A 10,643-nucleotide genomic window follows, 5' to 3' on the forward strand; every position below is an offset into this window, starting at 1 on the left:
TAACAAGTGTCCTGAAAGGTTTTCAGATAAACTTTGTAATCATAATGTATCAAAAGCAAAAGGAAACTTAACAATGAAATCGTCAAAGAGGAAGTGTAATTTCTTTCAAGGTTTGATCGCTAAAGTGCGTCGTAAAAGATGAGATTGGACAAACACTTTGGGAAACTAAAGAAATGTGACTTTAATATAAAACTCGGTGTTCATCAAGTTGAAGTGGAATTCGATACATCCACAATGTGTACATAACAATCTACAACACCTTTTTTTAATGACAAATCTACATATATGTTGTTTGCTCAAAGTTATGCCAATTCCTTATATCTACAATGCAAGCACACAACCATAAGGAACCTTGAAACAATTTCCAGATTGTGCTGGTATGATATTCAGCAATTTGATGACCCAAAAGAAGTGATGATCAAGCAAAAGAGCATTGCAAAATTGGGCCTATCACCAACTCATCGCTACCAAACTATAAATCGAAATTACTCGTCAATTGTTTGGGTTGGAAAATTGATGGTCAAACCATGTAGGTCATGCCAACCTGCATCATATGTGAATGGGGTACACTTAAATTTGAGATCCCCCTTCTGCAGTTCTTTCTCAGAAAAGAATAAAAATAGTTTATAATTAGCTTCTTGATAAACCATGAGTCTTTTCTTGCCCTTATATCCCCGTGACCAAGAAGATAAACAACTCCAGATTCTTTTGCCGTGCGAATAAATGATAATTCTCTTTCAAGACTCTGCTCAGCATCAACCGCCGGGGCCTTGGGAGATGCAGGGCATGCTTCCTCAGATGTGCTTGCCTCAAATTTGGGTACAGTTGTATCATTAAACTCAGCCAGAAGAGGAACCCCAAGTGAATAAACACTCCCATTGGGACCTATGAGAACCCTGGAACCAGAGTACTCATCCTCAGAATCAGTATCATCATCCCCATCACTCTCGAGTGACCTCTCCTGAGCCTCACGTCGTATAAACTTCTCTAGGCTCTCCATCAGCAGTTGCTCAAAAGTTTGGTGATTTTCTTTACGAACATCTTTGTAACCATACCTGTTGAGATATAAAAGCTCTGGTCAGGCTTATAAGATTCACAAAAAACACCTTTAATTTACATGTTGGTATATATTTTTTGGGAAAATTACAAAAGGGATATCTTAGTAAAAAAATACTCCAGTTTATGACTACGTCGAAAGAGTGGCTAAGGGATATCTTTTACCGACAATCAAGTCTTTGCAACTTTACCGTGTATTATTTGACTAAATTATTCCCCTGATAGATTTTCATGTAAAGTTATAGCAAGTTTCGATAGTAAAATGTATGCCTTCCTTTTCACCATCCATTCAGCTTTTCCAAATTCACACCACTGATCTAATAATAAAGGTGCACAAAGCGCAAATATCCCAAAATGCAAAATATTTAGGTTGTTACCTGGCAATGCAACGAAATATATGATAGCTTCTCTGGCAAACTCGCCGAAAAAGGAATCTTTCACTTTGAGGCACCATGGGAACTGGAACATACTTAATACTCACAAATATGATCATAGAGTGTATTGCTGGAAGTGTGGTTAGAAAATGCCCGAAAATGCCTGGAATTCCTTTGACCAACTCATTATAGAGCAAACCAATCCCAGGAGCTCGTATTGTCCCAAGATTGCAGCCTAATTCTCGCATTAAATCCATTGACAGTTTTTGCTTTACTTCAGTTTCATACTTGAGCTTGCTCCCGTAATTCCATACGAACATTATAAAAAACATTATTACAGCGAAGACCAATATAATCCAACTTCCATCTGTTACACTCCACAACACTGATGAAAAGAAAGTCAACTCCAATCCCAGGAAGACAACTGCGAAACTCAGCACTACAATGATGTGTATCTGCCATATAAGAAGCATAACAAGAGTTACTAGAACAGTGGTCATCATCATCACCCCCAGCTCAGCAATGCCTGAAAGACAACAAAGGAACAAGCTGAAAACAAATACATTTTTTTAAATTGTTTTATAATATAGTACAATAATAATAAAGGACCAAATAAAGATTAACTCCCTCCCATTTATGCTGGCAGATTCAAACTATTATTTATGTTATTCATTTCACAAATTTAAGTTTAAAGGGGAAAGCTTTTCCTGAAGTAAACTGCATGTTTCCAACAAGGGTTGGTTCAACCACTTGAATCAAACAGCATCAACAGAAAGCTTTAGGATTTTGATTCCTATCACTGAGTAAGCCGTTGCAGAAGCTTGTGAGCTTGTGACATGGGGTAATCTGCCTACTACCAACAATTACATACCCAAAAAATGGAGAAATGTTTGATTTGATCACATCCATTTGAAATAAAATGAAAGCTTCCAATGCCACCTCTTAAAAGTATTGTGGATGCAAGCAAAAAAAAAAGAATATATATAATATATATAGATAGATAGATAGATAGATATACACACAGACTACAGAATGTCATTTTTCTGAAAATAGAGTTGGTGTTTGAAAAACTGAACAATGATGATTTTCAGTTTTCAATACACTTCTAAAGTTTCTTAAAGAAAATTGGGTCCTCTTAAACAAGGCTCCACCTCCATTATTACTATTCTTCAACTATAGTCGAAATTATGAGAGAAGCTCCATGTCTTTCCAAAGTATCAATAAGCTTCTCAAGCAACCTATCATATATAGTTGATCCCAATGAAAATGTGACATAATTTACAACTTGACATGCGATATGTGTATATGGCTGATAAATATGACAAAACTGAATAGATAAAAATAGAGAAATTGAAACAAAATCATTACCATATGCATTTCCAATCTCATCAATGCTGGATATAGAGCAGACAAACACCAAAGAAACAGCCAAGAGAAACCAGTTTATGACAGGGATATAGATCTGGCCCATAAATTTGCGAGAGGTATGAATTATTTTAAGGCGAGGGAAACAGCCAAGTGCAGCTGACTGTTTTATACACGAAAATGTGGCTGTTGTCATAGCCCGACTTGCAATTAATGCAGCAATGTTAGCGATGAGGAAAGTTGGCCAAAATGCACCACCTGCAGACACAAAATAGTATTACATGAAGATTCTGTTGAGTGCAAAGACATGTGACTGAAAACAATGATAAACATGAATGCAGAAACTAAATATACCAATACTTACTTGGAACCGAAGAATAAAAGGCATTGCCAGCGTCTGCATGGTTTTCCATAAGGTATGCAGCTTGACCCAAATAGCCCAACAATAGGCACGGTAAAACAAGAAATACAAATGTAAGCTACACAACAAACCACCATCATTTTCATCAATATATTAGCTGATAAGATCCAGAAAGTAAGATAGAAACAGGATCTTTGATAGTCATAACATAGACATCATTCATTACCTGAACTGATCGTACAGAGAAATAGCAAAGATCTGCAAACATAGCCTCAGAGCCTGTAACATGATCCAGTAACAATGTTAATCAACAGTTGAGATTTTTTTGTACATGCAAGTAACATCTAAATGCAAATTGCATATTCCCCACATTGCAGTATATCAGAGACATTTTATTACGTGCACTGTTCACCTCATTCCAGGTTGACTAAGCAAGAATTCCATACTAATTAAGTGTGAAAGAAAGAAAAATAAAAGAAAGAAATAAAGAATCCACTTTCACAATTTAGAATTACATAGATAGGCATTTTGATTGAGCCAATCACAAGTGAAGTTTCATTTCACCCAAAATAAACAAAGTCAGCATGTTTCGTTCAATACAATTTTTCCACTATCCAAAAAGGGGCAATAACCTCGCATCAATGCATCCTGATATGTGCCAGTACCAAGCACTGAAATACCCAATATAAGTCCCCGCCTAGAAAACTGATTTCATCTTTATTTTTTTCCATCAATCCAAACATAGTTTTAGGGAACATAGTTCTAATGAGTTGCAATATATAGATTTGTTTACTATAATGTGTCTCAATTACCACACATCTAACCCTTTATTTGTAATGAATAAGGAAATAAAAATAATAGGTAATAGTGAGTAGAATCCCTCCTTTTAGCTATACAAGTTTCTCTAATTACAGAACATATATGTTATTATGTCATATGAGCCGAGCTTGTTAAAATGTCATCAACCCAAGAGCCCTTGACTGATTTATTAAACATATTTGTCAATTGGTCACTAGATCTGACGGAGTCCAAGACCCTAATCTTAGAGGAAGATACAATGAAGCAAAAAAGGAAGATCGGTTCTTAGAAAAGAAATATCAAAGGCGAGAGAAAACCATGTTGATCCCACAATAAATTGAATTGTCTGAATCAAAGGTAAATGTCCCTTAGGATGATAACGATACTGAAAAAGTTATAGACAATGTGCCTATTGCCTTGAGGAAAAAGAAGGGATTGTGTTATGTATCCCATTTCTCAATTTGATTGTATTGACCATCTCTTTGTCCAACATCAAAGTTTTTATTGCAACTATTGATGCAACCAAAACACTTGCATTAGTTCAAGAAGCTCTAAAAGATAGAAATTGGGTTCAACCCATGAATGAAGAGATAAAAACATTAGAGAGAAAGTCAACTTTGAAGATTGTTGATAAACACAAAGACAAGAAAGTTGCAAGGTAAATGAATATACATTATGAAGCGCAAATTTGATGGAACATTGGATTGCTAAAAGACAAGATTGGTGGCAAAGGGATGCACACAGAGCTATGGCATTGACTATGAGGAGACATTTTCCCCAATTACAGCAAAAATGAATACAATAAGAATCATTTTTTCCCTGGCTTCTACTTTGGTTGGGACCTATAGTAGTTTGATGTTAAAAATGTTTGTCTGCATGGAGACCTGAATAAGGAAGTTCACATGGAAATTCCCTTAGGATTTAAATCTCAAAGTAGAAAGAACAAAGTGTGTAGGTTGAAGGCTTTGTATAGCCTCAAACAATCTCCCTGAGTGTGGTTTGGAAGATTTACTCAAATCATAATGTCCTTGGGATACAAACTTAATCAAAATGATCATACTTTACCCATAAAATATTCCCTTTATGGCAAACTCACTCTTCTCTTGGTGCATATAGATGATATGATCGTAGTAGGTAATGATGAGACAAGAAACTAACTCTGAAAAAAAAAAGCTAATAACTCATTTTGAAATATAAAGAGTTGGGAAAATTTGTATTTCCATGAATAGAGGTTGCCTATTCCAAAAAAGACATTTTTATTTCTTAAAAGAAATATGTTCTTGATCTTCTTAAAGAGACTGGAAAACTAGGATGCATAACCATAAAGTTGCCCATTAATAGAACCACAAGATTGGAGGTGAAAAAGGCTCACATGTAGAGAAGTCCCAATCCTATAGATTGCCGGGATAATTGCTAAATTTATCCAACACTCGGCCTGATATTGCTTATGTTGTTAGCATGATTATCCAATTTAAGCATGACCTTCATGATATACACCTTCGGGCAGTTAAGAGGGATCCTCCATAATTTGAAGACAAGCCCAAGGAATGGACTATTATATAGAAGAATAGACTCATTGTCTGTGGAAATATACATTGCCAACTACACAATGCAAGGTCAGTCATAGATAGAAGATTCACTTCCCGTTATTGCATGTTTCTAGGTGGGCATTTAGAGTCATCTAGTGCAGAAGATGAGTTCAGAGTTATGTCACATGACATGCGTGAAGGATTATGGATGAAGATTATTCTTGATGATCTCAAAGCTAAACATGAAGGTTCCATGAACTTGTTTTGTAATAACAAGTCGACTATCAACATTGTCATAACCCAGTCTAACATGACATAATGAAACACAGAGATTGACAAATATTTCATCAAAGAAAAATCAAATGGCAGCTTTATATTTACAACACATGTACCTATAGGACTTCAAGTACCAGATGTCTTATCAAAGGAACTTTTTAGTGCTAGATTTTAGGATATTATTGGCAAGTTGAGAAATGTGGTTGAGATTAATATCAGCATGCATCCTAATTATGTTCAACAGTTTACAATCATTTCTATCAAAATCAATTTTCTACTCAACATTAAAACAAATGGGTACTTAGACATTAATAGCCATTGTAATTGCTAGCAAAGATTTGGTTTATAAATACAGAAAAACAGACACACTAATTGAATCAAATCCACAAATATACAAGACAAGCAGAGCATATATTACTGCATTCACAATATCCATGATCCTGCATAAATGGTTTTACCTGTTGCACACAAAAGACAGCCCCCGAGAGAATACCATGCTTTAGTTGAATTCCTTTTAAAGAAATAATATATGTGAATAGGATTAAATGCCCTCAAGACACCGCTGTCATATTTGGCAAGGTTGTATATACCAATGCCCGCAAGAGAACAAAACCATATGAGCAAAGCAGGTCCTACAACAAGCCCCATTTTACTTGTTCCATACTTCTGTACACTGAACAAAATGACTAGGCAGGCAACAGAAATCATCACCACTTCATCTGCATAATAAAGGAAAAATAATAAAAGATTAATCCAACTACAAAAGTGATCCTCAAATTTCGATATTTAGCCCGGTTCTGCTATAGTCTCCACCACAAGAATTACCTAAACTATAGGAACCACATCCCATATTATCACACTTTGGTTGGATTGGCGTACACAACATAAACATACTAAAAGCACATGACTGAATTTGCTCAATTTTAGGACCAAAGCACAGTTCAGATACATTATATACAAAAAGAAGGCCTCAAAAGCTATTACTATTATAGGAAAAGCTATAGCAATTTATTCAAAAGAAGAAAGATAAAAGTCTTAGTTCTTTGGATGAATCTTAGGATAATAACATCAAATGCAGGTATTAATTAATAACTATTAATAGGATAGCACAATACCTTGCTTAATTGCATCTACCCCGACTTTCAAACCATTAAGAGATGATAGTACTGCAGAATGAAAAAGATATAAAGTAAGAATTAATTAATATGAAGAAATAAAGAAAAGAAATGGCTATTTAAAAACAACAGCGGTCAGGTACACTGTACACAAGCATCAAGATGTCATTATTACAAGAATGACATTAGTTTCAGTCCAAAGTCCAAACACATTAAGAGAAAAAAAAATTCTAAAGAAGCTATAAAATACAATACACGACAGCAGTAAGCAACCTGACATTGCTGGTGTAACAACCCCATTAGCTATCACCATGGAAGTGCCAGCAAGAACTAATAACAATAGAGTCTTCTTCAGAGTCACTGAAGTCTCTAGCCTTTCCTTGATTTTTAAAGACCTTTCAAGCTCCGCAGACGGCACCTTTAGCCTAAAGCCTGATATTCGGGCATCTGATCGCAACTGATTGGGAAGAAGACTCACCTTAGCATTTCGACAAATCAAGGAGTACAATGCAAACGTACCACCTGCAGCAGTTTTAAAACAATCATAAATTTAAGGGAAAAACTATACTGAAGATTTATCTTTAAAACACTGAATTTAGTGTACCTTCTCCATCATCATTGGCCCACAGAACAACAAGAACATACTTCACTAACGGAATCAAGATTAAAGTGTACAAAACAAGTGACAATGCTCCGAGAATGTCTTCATTCCCATTAATAGGAGCCTTCCTAAACATAACACTGAAGGTATACAAAGGGCTCGTTCCAACATCGCCAAATACAACACCAAGAGTTTGAAAGGCCAACACAATTCGCTTCCCCACACTAGCATCCTGCAACAGGACAGAAATTGACGATGAGCAATAATTGAATGTAAATAAATAACAGAAAACAATGTACATCCTGAGAATCTAATCCAATCCAATCCAATACTTATTCCTATGTGGAAATCAAAGTTTGGAAGAACAACCTCGTAGTCATTTCTCTGAGCACCGGGAACCTCGAGAGCTTCGACATCGAATGAATCAATTCTTGGACCAGTGCGAACGAGTCTCTGCTCAGCATTATCCTCCTCCTCGGAATCAAACATAGGCTGGTGGCGCAAATCGGCGGCGTCGAAGTCCTCGATCTCGGAGGGATCCTCGTCCTCCTGGAAAACCCAACGCGATTCAGTGGAGTCGGGATCCTCCTCGTCGCCCATCGAATTGGGACTTTTGGATTTAGGGTTTGCCATGGGAAATGAGAATCGATGCGAAGGAGGTGGTGTTGATTGGTGTCAGAACCAGAATTCGCAGTGTCAGAAGGTGTTTGATCAGTCGTAACTGAAATTTTGAAGCACGCAATTCAAGGACAACTGCAACATGCGCTCGCTAGTCTTGAGTTTCAGTTTTTGGTGCATTGGAAATTGAGAAGCATGAATTGAATTTTTAACACACAAGAATCAACTAGGAATTATTTGAAGTGCTCGATTTTCAATAATTGGATAGAGTGCCACTGTTTTCTTTTTCCCATGGGGTGTTCGTCCTCTTCAATTGAAATCGATCACAAGATCTAATTTAAACTAATTGACTTTGCTTATATCCATTAAGAGTGTGTTTGTAACCTTTGATTCGGGTTGAGGTTGAGGACAAAATTTATACTTACCAATGCTTAAGATGGAAATAAAACGAGTGTTGGATCCACATTGAATACGCGTCAGTTCAACCCAACTGATGTCATTGTCCATGTTGAAAAATAATATTTATTTTAAATAACTCAACAAATTATTTAAAAATATGTATGCAATTTTTTTAATACTATTATTATAAAAAATTTAGAGTTTAAAATAAAAATAAAAAATTAATAAAAGAGAGAAAACTCCTACACCAACATACATTTGCGTATAAGTTATAATAAAAGAAAGTAATCTTATCAATATTTTTTTTATAAATATTTTCAATATTTTATTTAAAATATTCTAATTAATGAAGATAAAGAAAAAAAAAGTAGATGAAAACGTAACTCGCTTGTTACTATAGTTTCTATTTTTAAATTTTTTATTTTGTATGAATAAGAAATGTAAAATGTTTAAATATAGTAAAAATAAAAAATATTAATAATTTTATTTTTTATTATAAATTTATTTATTTATTTATATTTTACTAATATAATTGTATATGTTAAATCAAAAGATAATTTTAGATTTCTCGAGCTTTCAAGTTTTAATGGTAACAAATAAAATATTTTTCTAAAAGAAAAATATTTTTACAAAATACAAATTAAATGAAGTTATCATTTATAATGAGTAATGACTAGTTGATACATGACTAACTGATTCCTTAATAGATCGAACAAAAACAAACTCATTGGAACTCATAAATCTATTAAAATAAAAAAGTCATGTTGTGTAAAAGAAATAAGAACAAGCAGATCCCTAAAATTACAAAGAAAGACAGTAAAAGTTTATGCAAAACTTGTTATTCGCTAACACAAGTCACAAAAAGTCTATTTGGTATCTTAAGGTTGATAAGTAGCCTGAAGTGACAATTTAGTAAAATTCAATTAATGTAAGTATTTAATGCTTTAACGAACACTTTTCATCTTAAGAGACTCATAATAAAGATAAACAAAGCAAGTTTGTGAGGAACCTTTAAGATTTTGCAATGATTATCTTCATCTAGACTATTATATAAGGAACTTCAAGATAAAAAATAAACGATGATGAAAAGGAAACATTTGTACAAATCATTATTCATTCTTTTTGTCAAGATATTATTTTTAATTGGTTGTATCACGTCTTATCTATAAGACAAAAGAATATTTGTAAAAACTGTACCTAGATATAATTGTTGTTATAAGATTAAGCTCGGAGAGACTTGTCTGTTAAAAAATACTCGTTTGAGTCTGAAAAGACTTATCTATAAAAGAATATTTGTTTGAGCCTTGAGAGACTTGATTATAAAATAATGGCTTAAATATGTTTTTAGTCCCTCAAATTTAGGGTAAATCTATTTTTGGTCCCTCAAATTTAAAATTGTTGTTTTTAGTCCCTATAATTTCAAAAAATCTTACTTTAGTCCTTATATTCAAATTTTGTTAAGAAATTTATCAAACATTATTGCATAAAATCTACCTATTGCTGTCCCTGTTAGTGAAAATATCACATTAAATCCGGTTGATATTGCATAACTGTCTTAATTAGTCACTTTCAAATATGTTATTAATGACCTAAGGGACTAAAACAAGATTTTTGAAAATTACAGGGACTAAAAATAACAATTTTAAATTTGAGGGACCAAAAACAAATTTATCTTAAATTTCAGGGACTAAAAATATATTTAAGCCTAAAATAATAGTTGGTGTTGAAGCTCATAGAGACTTTATGTTAAAAGAATATTTTGGTAAACTACTTGAAAATATAATTTAAATAACACTTAGGTTTGAGCCAAAAGTAACTTATTAAAACAATATATTTGTATCTTGTTTGAAACAATAAAACTCAATCTAGTTAAATTAAGAATTATACAAAGTCTCGATGGTTGAGACAAACTAGTATAAAAAATAATCACGTATTTTGTCTGCCTTTTTTCCAACACTCGTTACTATTTTTTTTAGAGAACACTCGTTACTATTGGTAATACTACTTCATTACTCAAAAAATGTGAGTTTTTTATTGACACTATTCAATCTCTTTTAGGATCTGTCTTTTATCCACAATATTATATCTAGTAATATCATATAAATAAATAAATTGGCATATTAAGCCTAAATTTTTTTTTTATAAGTTTAA

The 10,643-nt window shown here is 33.6% G+C and overlaps 1 protein-coding gene across 1 annotated transcript; it reads right to left on the reverse strand.

Annotated features, from left to right (window-relative positions):
• Window positions 1-156: 156 nt before the first annotated feature.
• On the reverse strand, window positions 157-8,501 carry LOC109804807 (potassium transporter 7). Its single transcript, XM_020366668.3, has 10 exons — window positions 7,845-8,501; window positions 7,479-7,707; window positions 7,148-7,396; window positions 6,875-6,925; window positions 6,218-6,478; window positions 3,383-3,435; window positions 3,160-3,274; window positions 2,799-3,053; window positions 1,434-1,956; window positions 157-1,055 (listed from the first exon to the last, which is right to left on the reverse strand). Exons 1-10 carry the CDS (start codon window positions 8,106-8,108, stop codon window positions 521-523), a joined length of 2,535 nt encoding a protein of 844 aa, XP_020222257.1. The 5' UTR covers window positions 8,109-8,501; the 3' UTR covers window positions 157-520.
• Window positions 8,502-10,643: the final 2,142 nt, after the last annotated feature.

The sequence above is a fragment of the Cajanus cajan genome, chromosome 2, assembly GCF_000230855.2.
Source record: "Cajanus cajan strain Asha chromosome 2, NIPB_CcT2T_4, whole genome shotgun sequence".
Taxonomy (NCBI): Eukaryota; Viridiplantae; Streptophyta; class Magnoliopsida; order Fabales; family Fabaceae; genus Cajanus; species Cajanus cajan.

Excerpts from the sequence above, each read along its gene's own strand:
- LOC109804807 (XM_020366668.3), bottom strand. The coding sequence starts at position 8,108 with ATGGCAAACCCTAAATCCAAAAGTCCCAATTCGATGGGCGACGAGGAG. Across the intron at positions 7,397-7,478 it reads GGCCAATGATGATGGAGAAG|GTGGTACGTTTGCATTGTAC; the intron begins GTACACTAAATT and ends AAACTGCTGCAG. Across the intron at positions 3,054-3,159 it reads CTTTTATTCTTCGGTTCCAA|GTGGTGCATTTTGGCCAACT; the intron begins GTAAGTATTGGT and ends TTGTGTCTGCAG.